Here is a 14,827-nt window from a genome sequence, read left to right as displayed (position 1 = left end):
AGGAACCAGGGGCTTCAATGACACAGGATAAGCCAGAGCCCTAGTTCCTCAGACTCTTCTGTGGGCTTTGCTGCTGCTCTTGTTTTGAGACAGAGTCTCATTATTTAGACAAGGACGATCTTGAACTTCTAATCCTCCAGCCTCTACCTCTGAAGTGCTGGGACTATAGATGGGTACCACCTGGGTTCTTCTACAGTTTATTTTCTTTCTGAGAAAGAGTTCCTCGATGTAGTATGGGCTGACTTGGAACTCTCCATCTTTCCCTCTCAGTCTCCTGGGTGCTGGGGTCATGAGCTTGTGCTGCCCCCGGCTTCTTTGGAGCTTTTGTCCCTTCCGTGTTCAGAGTCCCCTTGGTGGCACCTTCCTCTGGAACCTTCTCCTCAGTAGCTCCGCCAGTCCCACCAGGTTTCTGCTTGGGACTGGACTGCAAAGGCATTCTCTTTGTTGGCTTGGGCTGCTCTGTCCATTTCCTACATTCCATCCCTTCCCTTTGTTGGCCCACTGCTTCCTCAGCATGCAAAGTACAGCTCAAGGTCATGTTTTAGGGAATTGAAGGGCAATTTCAGGTGGTCAGTGAACTCAGCATTCAACACTGAGGTAGCCGAGGACGACCTTAAGCTCCTGATCCTCCTGCCTCACCTCCCAAGTGCTGGCGATACACCCATGTGCCACTGTGCCCGGTTTGATGTGTTACAGAGAATGAAACCCAGGTCCTGTCAGGCATTACTCTCCTAACTGTCCTCAATTTTAATATGCTAATTCCTTAATTTTAATATGCTAATTCTAACACCTGTCATCTAGTTTATACAAACAGTATAAAGCTGCTTTGTGTCTCAGCGTCTTCTCATTGTTCGCATTCACACCTTACACACACGGCCACTAACAGCCGTGTAGCTCAGCTTCCCTTCATTGTTTTCCTCTCTGCGTCTTACTTAATGAAGACAGCATGAAAATCCCTCAGGTCAACAGGGCTCGGTTCTGTTTCTTTTTTCTTCCTTTTTCTTCTCCTTCCCAGCCCCCAGAACGTGCCACAGAGACCTGACTGACCTTGAAATCACAGAAATCCACCTGCCTCTGTGTCCAGGGTGCTTGGATTAAGGGCGTATGCCCCTCTTTCTTCTCTCCTTCTTTCATGGGCTGCATCCAATGCCGAGAGATGAGCACACCAGGCTTTCATAAGCCATTTTCCCGTGAACAGACATTTTAACTCTTTTTTTTTGTGCTGTTTCATAAAAGTGCACTGCACATTGTTTTCTTAAATGTAATTTTTTAATTACATTTTTTAAAATTACATTTATTTGATTGTGTGTGAGGTCAGAGGACAACCCACGGAGGTCCTGGGTTGTCCTGTGGGTCCTGGGGACTGAGCTCAGGTCGACAGAGCACCCTCTTCCATTCAGCATCACTTTCCTTTTAAGTCCAGGCGTCTTGATGGTACAAAGCAAATGCACGGGGAAAGGCAAACTTAAAAAAAAAAATTATTGCAGAAAAAAAAGTGACCCAATATGAAATGGGTCCTGTGGGGCTGAGAAAAGTGTTGGTGGCAAAGAGGAAATGCTTGTCCTGTCCTGGGACCTCTGTGAACAGAGACCATGGTTAAAGGAAGGCTCAGGGTATCATGGAAATTCGAGATCCCCAAAACCAGATCCCCAAAGCAGCCAGTAATAGGACAATGCCTGTAGCACAGAGCCCCCGGTGCTTGAGTGCAGCCAGTTTTAATAAACTGGTGACAGTTTTCCTGGGAGCTGGCAGCGTCTACTCCGTGCTTCCTGCAGCCAGCCAATCAGCAAACAGTGTGTTGAGCATCCTGGAGGACCCACCTGGGATCCTCCCTCCAGGACTTTCTGGCCTAGGAGAAATAATATGCAACTTTATACATAAGAAAATGATATCTACACCAAGAGAAAGATGATACCAAAGTGAACTGAGACCCCCCAACATGGTTACACACACACACACACACACACACACACACACACACACACACTTGGACATGACCAGATGAATGCAAACAGTCTCAATCAGATACACACATACACACACAGCCCCACCCCCGACCCCGGCCACCATCCCAACCCTCCCATCTTCTCCCCAACCCCTGCATATGCAGAAATATTGAAAGCCACACTGAAGCACTGGGCTCATTGCTGTGGGAACCGGAATTCTGCAAAATTCTGCAATCGTCGCTCCCACACGTCTGAGTTCCCGCTCTGAGTGTCACAGTCACGGTGTCACTGTGGAGTTTGTGCTTTGAATACAGAGTTGTTGCGTCATCTAGGTCAGGCTGGGCAGCAAAGGAGGGAGTCTGTGAAGACCAGATTATTTTCTGTCAGGATCTAGACAGGAAGAGCCAGGGAGCAGCTCTGGGGCTTCCCTGGGCCTGAGACAAGAGGTGTGTGGGGGGGGACCCAGAGGGAGACAGTTGGGGAGAGGTTTATACTTTGTGAGAAACAATGGCATTCAGATAAAGGACAGCCTTTGAGGGACCTCACAGGGAGGGAGGGGGTGATGAGGACCACACAAGCTCCATGCTTCTACTCTCCTCCCTCCCTCTCAGCTCTGTCGGAGCTCCCCATAGCCTGGATCCAAAGCCCCAGGAGGATGCGGAGGTCAGCCTCCTGGGACAGAGTGGACCAGGGTGGCTCTGAAGGGGTGAAAGCAACATAACTGGCACCAGCGAAGGACTGTTGCCGCCTGAGCTTCCCTTTCTGCCCTATAAGACGGGACTGGCAACAACACACCACACTGCGCTGTTGACAGTAAATGGACTACGACATGCAAAGACCTGGAACAGGCCCTTAGAGAAAGTCAGTTTCTTGGTGTCGGAGAGCTCAGCGGTTCCCACACAGTTCGAGAATTTCCCCCACCCTGAAAGGAGCAAAGGAACCCAAGCCTGAGAGCCACATTTTCCCAAAAGCCTCAGCAGGCTTTTGTCATTAGGGCATTTCTATGGCCCCAGGTTTGGAGCTCCCTTACCCACCCTGGTTGTTCCTGGTTCATTTCAGGCCCCCCATCTCCAGCCCCCTCTGGCCAGCGCAGAAATGGCAGCAGCACTCCAAATGTTCCCTTGGACCTAGGTGAGCAGACCGTCTCCCAGGGCCTACAGTCAGCTTTCCGAGGCCAAGCAGACTGTGTCTGGGCTAGCAAGAAAGGACAGCGGACTTTGAGGTACCAAAGAGGTCCTCTGACTCCTGAGACCACCCCTTCCCGAGCCAGGGACCCAGGTTCTATACTGTACGGCTCTCCTTGAGGCATGAGAACTCTGAGTTTCACTTAGACCACAAGCCGCTTGAGGGGTTTGTGCAGAGGAAGCTAGAGTTTGTGGTGGGGTCGTGGGCACCGTCAATGCAGTCTTTCATTTGCTCTGCACGTGTTTATTGAGGCTGTACTCTGTGCAGGGCTGTGAGTGAGCAATGGGGTGCATTCTGGGGAGCAGAAACAGACAAGTCATTCGAATAGGAAGGTTCTTGGACTTAAGAAAGGTTCCTATAGGAAGGTCATCTGCTTCCACTACAGCTGCAGGTCTTGTCACTGTCATGCATCCTAGGATTGTACCTTCAGTGCAGCCCGGGGACCAGAGAAGGGACTCCTGGACCAACAGGACCCCTGAGCCAGAACCCTGCTTTTTTTGTTATAAAAGGGTGCCAGTAGAGACAGGGGCACCAGAGAGGGGACTGTGGGACCCAATCTTTCATTCTCACACTAGGTCTAACAGTTCCAGAGCCGTGCCTGAGCCTCAACTTTTCTCTAAATTGAAATCTAGGCTCAGGCCTTGACTGACTTCTCCTGTCCTTCCATCGTATGGCAGGAAGGCCTCAGGCCCAGAGCTGGGATAGGTGTTGGCCAAGCTCATGAAACAGGGTAGAGGTGAATCCCTCCCAAGTGTCAGCCCCACCCCCATGCGCAGGTATGGGAACATAGATCTGAGGAGGTCTCAGCTCATCTTTGACCCTTCCAGAGGAGCAGCTGGGGGTCCGCCTGGCGAACGGGAGCAGTCGCTGCAGCGGATCTGTGGAGGTTCTACAGGGGGATTCCTGGGAGCCTGTGTGCGCAGCGCACTGGGACAACCTCACCACTGACGTCGTGTGCCAGGCACTGAAGTGCGGTGACTCGGGGAAGCTTACCCACCTGACGCCACCTACCTCTGAGCTGCCAGCTGGGAACACCAGCAGGGCCGGGAACATGACGTGGGCGCGGGCACCAACCGTCCAATGCAGCGGAGCCAACTGGCAGCTCTGCAAGGTGGCAGAGCACGAGTGTGACAGCGACAGGAGACTGGTGTGGCTCACCTGTGCAGGTACGTGTGCCTGCCGCTACCTACGCTACACCTCAGCTTTCAACCACTGCAGCCAAACCTTCATCTCCAGACTTTCACCCCCAGCCTCCCAAGTCGGGCAAACTCACGAGTTCCACATTGACGCCCCCACCAAATCCTGTCATTTCCAGATCTGAGCATCGCTTCAGATGTGGCCTGCACACTCTTCCCCTGCTAGAGCTCAAGAGCGTCCACTTAGTCCCCTTTGGTCCCCTGTCCTAACCCTGTCTCTGTGTATTACGTCTCCTTCCTGGCAGGGACCTGTATGTTCGCCCTTCCCTCCAGGTAGATAAATATGCCATGTTCCCGGGCTTCCTTTAGCAGGGGCTTGACGCCTGAGACCTACGCTCAAAGCCGCGCCTACCAGACCTCTGGTCCCGCCTCCTGCCCTTCAGGTCCCTCCCACATGATCTCCAAACCACCTCCACCCACTGGGTTCTCAGTTTAGGCTCCCAATCCTCCCCTCTAGGTTACAGCCGCTCCCATCTAGTCCAAAGCCCCATTCTTCCTGCCCCAACTCCTAACACATCCCAAACCTTCCCATCCTCAGAGAACCAGGCTGTGCGGTTAGTGGACGGTGGCAGCAGCTGCGCAGGCCGAGTGGAGATGCTGGAACACGGTGAATGGGGAACAGTGTGCGATGACACGTGGGACCTGAAGGACGCACACGTGGTGTGCAAGCAACTGAGGTGTGGCACGGCCGTGCAGGCTCTGGCTGGCTTGCACTTCACCCCAGGCCAAGGACGCATCCACCGTGACCAGGTGAACTGCTCTGGGACCGAGTCCTACCTGTGGGATTGCCCCGGGCTGCCTGGAAATCAGTACTGCGGTCACAAGGAGGACGCAGGAGTGGTGTGCTCAGGTCAGTGAGCCTGGAGGCCTTGGGACGGGATATCCTGAGTAGGACTAGGACTGAAGGCCGGAAGTGTCCTATCTACCACCCTGCCTCCCACTGTTGAACTATTACAGACCAGCGTTCCGTTTGGCTTGTGCTTCTTGTTTATAGCCACAACAATGGCGGGTGTTAGTAAAGTAATCAGTAACACACACACACACACACACACACAGCCGAGATGCAGCTGCTTCTGCATGTCCACGGCCCACGCTTGGGGCAGCCAGGATCTAGAGTCCTGCCAGAGGGCTAGCCAAAGCAGGTGGGGTGCACAAAGGGGTCACAGATGCAGGAGGGAAAACGCCGTCTGGGTTCATCTCTGCATTGGGGTTCTAGGTTGGCTGGGGTTTGGGCCCGATCCTAGCCTGATTCTTTCACCTGCCTGCAGAGCACCAGTCCTGGCGGCTGACTGGAGGTGCCGACCCCTGCGAAGGGCAGGTGGAGGTCCAGTTCCGAGGGGTCTGGAGCACCGTGTGTGACAGCGAGTGGTACCCGTCTGAGGCCAAGGTGCTCTGTCGCTCCTTGGGTTGCGGATCAGAGGTGGATAGGCCCAGGGGGCTGCCACACTCCCTGAAAGGTAGAATGTACTACTCCTGCGAAGGAGAGGAACCCACCCTCAGCAACTGTTCCTGGCGCTTCAACAACTCCTACCTGTGCAGCCAGTCGCTGGCCGCCAGGGTCGTCTGCTCAGGTATTCCTTCCCCAGCCCCTCCACTAGATTTAGTCCATGGATTTCGCTGGCTTAGCAACTAGCAGATCCTGGCCCAAGAAAGACCATTGCCCTTACCATGCTCAGGCAGACATTACTAATCGATCAGGATTTTTTTTTTTTTTACTAGATGCTCAACTCTGGCCCAAATTCATGGATTAAGTATTTTTCAAGGCAGTCATTATTATATGCTAAGTAGTTGGTCCCTTTTTGCTGGAATTGGTTCAGTGATTGAAGCCCCTTCGCTATCCCAAAGGTGATGATTGCAGGAAGAATCAGATTAGGAAACACGGATGATGACAATAACGTGTGACATAGCATAGGGAGCTATACTCACATGCTAAGCACTGTCAAGCTCCTGAAAGCTTGTTTCATTTCAGCCTTACACCCGCTGTAGAAGATGGCTTCTACTGCACCTCACCAACTCTAAGACCACAGTGGCAAGTCACAGCCTTGGTGTCTTTTTTTTTTTTTTTCATTTATTTTTTATTTTAATTTTTTTATTAATTACACTTTATTCACTTTGTATCCCCCCTGTAGTTCCCTCCCTCCTCCCCTCCCAACTTCTCCCTTCCTCCTCCTTCTCCACACATGCCCCTCCCCAGCATTGGTGTCTTATGCACCATAAAGACAAATAATTGCAGTCTGGAAGTGTAGTTCAGTGGGAGACCACTTGCCTGGTGTGCCTGAAGCCTCTGGGTTCAGACCTCAACACCTCGAGGAGGAAGAAAGGAAAAGGAGAAAGACAGAAACACCAAAAATGCTGTGGTCGGTGTGATAAAAGAAACTAAAAATAAATACTGCCCAAACTCTTCACATGCTGTCATACATAGTGAGGCCGTTATTTCAATTACAGAAGCTTTATAATGTGAAAATAAGGGTCCCACCTGCACGGACTCAGTGTTAGCATCCCTGTGGGGCTCAGACCCCTGACTCCAAGTTCCAGCTTTTCTGTTCACCAGCCTGGAGGACTGGGACAGTTCCTCAACTTCTGTGGCTTCAGAATAAAGGCTGTTCCTCCAGGTAGCTGGAGACTCGGATGCTACAGCTAATGGGCTCCATACCTTAGGAAGCAGATCCACTAGAGACAGTGGATTACACTAATGAGGACATAGACCCCTAGATCCTGAGGCCCCAAAGAACAATCAAAGTTGAGTGGGGAAAGGATAGAGGGTCTGCAGCAGGAAGAAGGAATGCTTCCATCCATCTCCATTCTAACTGAAGCATCGTACACCCAGCTCCCCAGGGGATTGGAAGTTTCCTTACCCTTGTGCCCACAATGGGAATACCCCATCCGAAGTTTCTGTTTCCTTATGTCCACAATGCCTGTGGTTCCAGGACACTTGTCTGTCTTGTTCTGTTTCTAGAACAATGCTCGGCACACAGTAGGTACTCAGTGAACTCACTAAGTGTATTGGTGGTACTTTCCAACAGGCTCCCGGAGACATCTCAATCTGTCTACATCTGAAGTGCCTTCCCAAGTTCCAGTCACCATAGGTGAGTGTAGCTTTTCCCAGCAGTGCAGTGTAGCTTTTCCCTGTGTATGCATGTGTCTGCCTACAGACAGGCTGAAGGCTTTTTTCCAGGGTCCCCAATCCTGCCAACAAACCAGTCCCTCGGGGACATCCTGCCATAGAGGACCACAGCCATATGACCTATGTGAGCAATACACACTCTTGAACACACACACACACACACACACACAAACACACACTCCTTAAGTCAGAGAGGTCCTAACTGCTTTGGAACCAGTTGGGTTCAACACTCCTGAACTGTCTAGGTGGTGAGGTACTGTGAGTAAGGTTTAGGGCATGGGGTCTAGTGCCCTCCTGCATTATTTCCCAAGCCGTTCTTCCTCGAGACCCGTTGGCCAGCACTAGAAACTTTAACTCTATTTCCAGACCTGTGCCAGATCTGTATAGCGTGGCCGGCACCAGGGCTGGCTCCCGGGCCTCACATCCTGGCTGTGTGTGCTAGCCATGTGTCACCAGGTCTCTTCGCCTCAGGTTCCTTGAGTTTGGGGGACAGTGACCAAGGTGTCTTTCTGGGGCTACTGCTATGAAGTCATTTCGTGAAATAGTTTCTAACACTTAGAATGGGTCTGAGATATAAAATATCCCTATGGGAACTGAGCACTCTTTGGATTCCCTTCCCCACAGCTTGGATCACTCACAGCCTGCATTGGACTTTCAAGAGAGGGCAGGACAGTGTTTGGAGGAGAAACTGGGGGACTAGAGTCCTGCCAGAGACCCTGGCTATGGATAAAGAGCATAGACCACAGTGAGATGCTAGCAGCTGCTCAGGCTATGGAATGAGGCTAGCAGCACCTATAGTTCCCATGTCCCCTTTTAGAGTCAGGGTGGAGAGTCATACTACTCCAAAAGACAAAGAAAGATGAGGCCTCAAAGAGCCAGGTGGGGGCCATTGTCAACCCTTCCCTTAGCCCCAGGGGTTTTCCTGGGGTCTACACTGCAAAGCCACCCATATCTCAGCATCCCCTCACACTGCTCCTGGGTACCAAACCTACCTACCCTTCCTAGCCCAAACCACCCTGTCAGCAGCCAAAAAGGAAAGGGGAGAAAAATGAGGACTGAGTGAGTGTTGTTTCCCCCCTGGCGAAGCAGACACAGTCAAAGCATGTGGCCCAATTTGTTCATCTCCCCACTCGGCAGAGCCACCAGGCCTGCGATAATGTCATCATGTTTTAACCCTAAGATATAATGCCTGACACACGTGATACTAAATAATTGTCTACTGAACAAAGACTAAGTACTGAAGGCCAGAAGAGGGGGAGGGAGGGTGTAGGGAAGGAGGAAGAGCCAGCTGTGGGTTAGTAGCCAGAGGAAAATTTCAGGCAGTAAGTGCATTTCGTCAACTGCTCATTTAATATACACTTGCAGAGCACTTACCATACACGAAGCACTTAAAAGCTGCAGTGAAAAGATTTGAATAAAAGAAGGGAGGAGGAAAATGGTGAAAAGGAAAGTGGAGCAGTTTCCTCAGAGTGGAAGGCAAGAAAAGGTATAAACGTGGCCAACATCTATTTCTTTTTCTGCTTGTTTCCAGAATCCTCTGTGCCGGTGAGGGTGAAGGATAAGGACTCTTCAGATCTGACACTCCTCATTTCCTGTATTATCCTGGGAACTCTCCTCCTTGTCTCCCTCATCTTCATAGTTATTCTTCTCTTAAGAGCCAAAGGACAATATGGTAGGTGTGAGGTTCTTGGAGTTACTGGATAGGAAACAGCAGTTTTGAGGCATAGGCATCCCTGAGTATTGAGATGTGGAAGAGCCCCAAAGGGAGTGGTCCTTCAAGGACCACCCAGCTCAGGCTTGGAGAAACCTTTAAATGGTGGGAAGGAAGAAACAGACTCTGTGTTGGGTGTGGGTGAAGGAGATGTGCCCCCGAACCTGGAACCTGAAAGACTGGGAGACGGAAAAATAAAGCAGAAATGATGCACAGGCTCTCTGCCTCCCTTCCCTCAGCCCTCCCTGTTTCAGTGAACCACCAGCAGCTTCCCACTGCCATCCAAGCAGGGATCAATAACTACCACGCTGTCCCCATCACCATTCCCAAAGAAGGTAGGCTGTCACCATGGGAAAGGCTGGGGTCGGGGGGAAGGTAGACTCTGGAGGGTCACCACTGCTGAGGCCAAAGTGGCACCAAGAGGAGAGGAGCCCAGGCCAGACCACGCATAGACTGTGTTGTCTTGGGCAGTCCACAGCCTCTGGACTAGTAGACAAGTTCTTTCTAGTTCAGTCTGGCACCAGCTCTGGGCAAATACAAACCAAGTATGAGATGTTGTTTCTCAGAGGAAATGTTGGCCCTGCTCGCTGTGATGTCAGTTCTAATGCTTCCTAACCAGATGCCCCACAGAGCCCATCACCATCCTCCCAGAACAAGGGCTGGGGGCGTGGCTACACTGGTAGTGTTTGCTAGATACACACAGGCCTTGGGTTCAATGCTCAGCACTGCGCAACCCATACATGATGGTACACTCCTGTGGACCTGGGAGGTGGAGGCAGGAGGATCAGCAGTACAGGGCCAGCTTGAAGTTAACATGAGGTACATGAACCCTATTTAAAGAAAAGATTCTCTTGGATCTTTTTTCATATTCTCTGAGTAAAAGAATTAGGACTGGAGGGCTGGAGAGATGGCTCAGTGGTTAAGAGCATGGGCTGCTCTTCCAGAGGACCTGGGTTCAATTCCCAGTACTGACACGGCAGTGCCCAACTGTTTTTAACTCCAGTTCCAGGGGATCCAACACCATCACACAGAAACAGGCAAGTAAAACACAATGCATAGAAAAGAAAAGAATTAGGATTGGGGAGATAGCTCAGTCTGTTAAAGTGCTTGCCTTTCAAGCATGAGTACACCATATCCATGCAAAAGTCAGGCATGGTGGTATGAGGCTCTAATCCTCCTAGTTAGGGGGAGGCTGAGGCAGGCAGATCCTGGAGCTTGCTGACCAGCCAGTCTACCTATTCAGCAAGGTCCAAGTCCCAGTAAGAGAACCTGAGAAAATATGCAGGGTGTGGTGGTCGGTGGCAGATGGCTTTAATCCTAGGGCTCCAGAAGCAAAGGCAGGCAGCCTATGAGTTCAAGACCAGCCCTATAGGCATAGAGAGGTCCAGGCCAGCCAGGGACACAAAGTGAGGTCCTTATCTAAAACAAGTAAACAAAAGCAAGGTGACCATCTCCTGGGACTGACCTCTGCACGTGCACACGTCACCCATCCTTTAGGATGCATGATTTGTCTCTAAAGAATTTGAGTTCAATCTCATTGCATTTTAAAAATGAAATGGGTCACTTGCTACTCTGTCCCCTGTCCCTCCTAAAAGGCTCTGAGTCCCTCCCCTTAATCTTTCTGCCCACCTCAGTGCTGTGCCCTGCCCCCCAACCCTCTGTTCTCTCCCCAGCTCCTATGCTGTTTATCCAGCCCCAGGTCCCTGAGGACTCAGACTCCAGTTCCGAATCCGATTATGAGCATTATGACTTCAGCTCCCAGCCACCTGTGGCCCTGACCACCTTCTACAGTGAGTGCTGGGCTGGCTCCAGGGGCTTGGGACCTGCAAGAGAGCACCTGCTGATGCCCACAGGGCTTTCACAGGACTTCCTTGTTGTTCCCTTGTACTGATTCTGAATGGTCCTAAAGTAAAGCTTTCAAAGTACCCTTTGACCCTGGAGACTGGTCTATTCACAGGAGTGTATTCTGTGCTGTCTCTGGGCTGGGCAGGGTCTCAGAACCATCATCAGGCCCTGCACATGCATCTAAGGATGCCTGAGGCTGTGCAAACCCTGAGGGCCCAGGGGAGACACGATTCAGGCAAATCCTTACACACTCACCGCCCCCAAGCCATGTCTCACTCTGGCCTGCCCAGCCTCCTCCACTGCCACGCTAGCCCACGCCTCTTAGTCAGTCTGTCTAGCTCTCCCACTGCCTGCTGGGAACAGGACCAGAGAAGCTAGCACTTGCATCAGTATCCAGTCAATGCTGAGAGGACAGACTAGGCCAGAGGGTCCCTCACTCCTGTGGATCTATTTGGAGCGTGTCAAAATTTCTTGAGCCCCACTTATGCCTACTGTACAGTCAAGTTAGGACCAGAGTTCAGCCGTGTGTGACTGAGACCCTCCAAATACCAGAGTTCTGGAAGTCGGGGGCCCCCAAGATTCCTTTGCTGCTACTGTGAACTCCCTAGGATGTTGCCTTTATCTTCGAGGGTGCATTCGAGTCATTGCCACATCCACACAGCAGGACAACAAGGACACCTCCACCTCCACCCCTCCACTCAGAGTGCAAGCCTGCTAGCTGTTAGAGGGGCAGGGCAGGGGCCTTCCACCCATGAAGCTGAGGGTCAGGCAGGGGAAGAATGGACCCTGGGCAGTGGTCTCTATCTTCACCCCATCTGCTGACTCTGGGATGCAGAGGATCTGCCTCTTCTGGCCCAAGAGTGGGTGTTTGGTAGCCACTAGGATACAATGAGGCATTTGAGTGCAGGTGTATAAGGTGCGATTTTGTATCTCAGATGCAGTGATAGTGGAACTCAAAGTCATTGTCAGGCTTTGAAGAGCTGACAGGCATGCTTAAGACTCAACCTAAGCCGGATCCCGAGCCTTAAAGTTACACAGGATACAATCATCCTGGGCCCTGTGGCTCTACATCCCAAGAAGTGTTTCCCAGGGCAAATGTCAGCCTATTTCTGGAGCAACCAGGGCATAAGGGCGAGCCCAGAGTCAGTAATATCCTTATAAGGAGCAGCTGGAGCATGCAGCAGGGGTCAAGGCACCAGGTTTCTAGCCAGAAGCTACCCGTCTCCACACTGGTCCACAGTAGACCTGAGATACCCTAGATGAAAGTAGAGCCCTCTCCAAGTCAGGGTTGTCTGTATGCCTCCACCTGACCCTGCTTCCTGCAGATTCCCAGAGGCACCGGGTCACAGAGGAGGAGGCCCAGCAGAACAGGTTTCGAATGCCACCCCTGGAAGAAGGTGAGTTGGGAGGGGGCGGGTCTGGGAGAAGAGAAGCAGTGTGCCAACCTTGCCTCCAAACTCAGTAGCTAAGCTCACCCTGGGAGCCACTAGCAGCAACTCCCCTCAACTGCTGTGTCTGGCCTCGGTAGTAAGTTCTGTTGGGAGTCTAATTTAAAGCTCTCTTGCTTCCTTGCTTTTTTCCCTTTTCCTGGCCCAGGACTGGAAGAGTTGCACGTGTCCCACATCCCAGCTGCGGACCCGAGACCCTGTGGGGCGGATGTCCCCTCTCTGGGCTCTGAGTACCACAGGAGGAGCCACAGTGGTTCCAGCACCTCGTCTGAGGAGAGTTACTGCAATGACACCAGTGGCAAGCCGCCTCCATGGAACCCCCAGGTGTTTTCTTCCGAGAGAAGTCCCCCCGTGGAACAGCCCCCCAGCTTGGAACTGGCTGGCTCTCAGGCGATGTTTGCAGGTAGTTGTGTGTCCTTCCAAGCTCCCAATCCTATGTCCAACATCTCCAGCAGAGGCATAGAGCCCAAACCCTGAGCAGATGGCTGGCTGTGTGACCTTTGACAAGTCTCTTCCTCTCTCTGGACCTTCATTTCCTCATTTGCCCAGCTCCAGACTTGGTTTTCCTGAGTCTTCAGGGCTAGTGGCTCTGGTAGTTTATGCGCAGGCTGGCTCCTGGCAGAGAGTAACTAGCTCGGGTCCTTCAGCAGGGACCTCAGCCGATGACAGCTCCAGCACCTCATCCGGAGAATGGTACCAGAACTTCCAGCCACCACCCCACCATCCTCCAGTGGAGCAGTTTGAATGTCCAGGTAGCAGGGGGATGGGGGAGAGGGGAGGGGAGAGGGCAGATGATGTGGACCGGATGGGGAAATATTCAGAGGTTTCTGTAAGAGGAAGTGAGTTCACTATCAGCGGGGGCATTCAAGCAGAAGCTGCTGGTTGGCCACATAGGGGAGGTATCAGTAATGGTAAGGCCACCACACGCACTCATCCACCACTCGCCAGCCTGGGAACCTCAGCCTTGCACTAGGCAAGGCTCTGGCTGGAGGCAGCTGTAGAAAAGAGAATGAGAAGGTTTCAGACAGTGCCACGGGGACTGGGGTAGGAGGTGGACACAGGCCTGCTCTTGGTGCGGTGGCAGGGGTAGTGACTGTGCCCCTTGCTCATCCGATCCTCCTGGTCCCACAGGGCCTCCGGACCCCCAAGCAGATTCCACTGATGAAGAGGAGGACTATGATGACATCGGAGCAGCCTAGCCTGGCTCCCCGAGGCTCCTGGGTGACCCCTCCCTCTGCTCTCCTACTCTACCATCCATAACTTTCTGAGAGGCTGAGGCCCCTAGCAGAGCTGGGAGGGTGGACGTTCTCCCAGCCCCACATCCTCCCATCGATCAACCTGCAGGAGCCTGGAGCAGAAGGCATGGCCAACGGTGTGAGCGCTGAGTCCTGGGTTGAACAAGCAGGCTCTGGCCACCTCTGGCAGTGGTGAAGGGCCATGCTGGGTAACCTGAGGCCTCGTCTCACTGCCATGTCCAGTACTTTGATCCTAAGTCTCAGGAAGCTGCTCAACCACTGCTGAAATGCAGGCCCCGCTTCGGGGCTGGCATTTTCACTCAGGAAGGCAGTGCTGCCTCAATGAAACCAGGGCCTTCAATCAGAGTAGTGTACCGGCTTAGCAAGGGACGTGGCCTTCCTGGGCACTGTCAGCTGAACGTAGCCAAGACAAAGACGTGCTCCCACCCTGAGTCAGGCCAAGGTCAGTCCTGCCAACTGGAGGTCTCTGAATCCATCATGGGCACTGACTGGACCTCTCTCTCTCTATCTCTGGATAACCGAACATTTATTCTGAGATCCTTGGGTTCCTGCCCAGCCTCAGAGTAAGGGGAGGGGCAGCCTGGATGGGGCAGGAATGCAGGGGCCTGTCTTGGAGTGCTAGAGGGCACCAGAAGCTCTGAGTCCCCACAGATCCCCTTGGGTTGACAGGAACACGTTGGGCTAAACAGGTCCCCACAGCCTCAGAGAACTGGAGGGCCCCAGCCAGGTTACAGTGGCCTGTCCTGAGTTCCAGAGATTAAATGATTGCTGACTGAAAGCGAGGTGTGTTGTGACAATTGCTTAAACTCAGTGCTCTGTGTGCTTGTACATGTGTTCTCATGTGAGAACATGTGACGGCATACATCTCCTCAAAGGTGGAGGAGTTCAAGTCCTTACTGTGGCATGTTCTGGAGGCTCTATTAAAAAATGAGAAATGTGACACCACTCACAAGTACATCTTAAGTCTGGCCGCCCAGGTTCACACACCTTAAGGTAGTTCCCCAAGGCACAAGAGGTGGTACCCTGTGGCTGGTTCGGGGCTTGGGCATGCTTCATCTCCCCAGCCCTCCACACACATTCACGTATGCCTTAGCAGGTGAGCCCAGCGCTCTGGTA

The 14,827-nt window shown here is 52.4% G+C and overlaps 1 protein-coding gene across 7 annotated transcripts in view; it reads left to right on the top strand.

Moving 5' to 3' along the window:
• Cd6 (CD6 molecule) overlaps window positions 1–14,489 on the top strand; it is a 38,543-nt gene extending 24,054 nt beyond the window's left edge. Inside the window, exons 2-13 of one of the 7 annotated variants that reach the window (XM_021636100.2) lie at window positions 3,006–3,077; window positions 3,959–4,297; window positions 4,866–5,177; window positions 5,596–5,898; window positions 7,351–7,413; window positions 8,983–9,123; window positions 9,402–9,497; window positions 10,836–10,952; window positions 12,333–12,404; window positions 12,604–12,858; window positions 13,106–13,207; window positions 13,587–14,489. In XM_021636100.2, coding sequence (XP_021491775.1) covers window positions 3,006–3,077; window positions 3,959–4,297; window positions 4,866–5,177; window positions 5,596–5,898; window positions 7,351–7,413; window positions 8,983–9,123; window positions 9,402–9,497; window positions 10,836–10,952; window positions 12,333–12,404; window positions 12,604–12,858; window positions 13,106–13,207; window positions 13,587–13,654 — 1,940 coding nt within the window. In that variant the 3' untranslated portion in view covers window positions 13,655–14,489. Of the gene's footprint in view, window positions 1–3,005; window positions 3,078–3,958; window positions 4,298–4,865; window positions 5,178–5,595; window positions 5,899–7,350; window positions 7,414–8,982; window positions 9,124–9,401; window positions 9,498–10,835; window positions 10,953–12,332; window positions 12,405–12,603; window positions 12,862–13,102; window positions 13,208–13,586 lie in introns of all 7 variants that reach the window. The other 6 variants (XM_021636098.2, XM_021636099.2, XM_060386662.1 and 3 more) reach the window with 6 other exon arrangements.
• Window positions 14,490–14,827: the final 338 nt, after the last annotated feature.

This window comes from Meriones unguiculatus, chromosome 1 (genome assembly GCF_030254825.1).
Source record: "Meriones unguiculatus strain TT.TT164.6M chromosome 1, Bangor_MerUng_6.1, whole genome shotgun sequence".
Taxonomy (NCBI): Eukaryota; Metazoa; Chordata; class Mammalia; order Rodentia; family Muridae; genus Meriones; species Meriones unguiculatus.
Note: the sequence above shows the minus strand (reverse complement) of the source record. Positions and strands in the feature narration are given on the sequence as shown.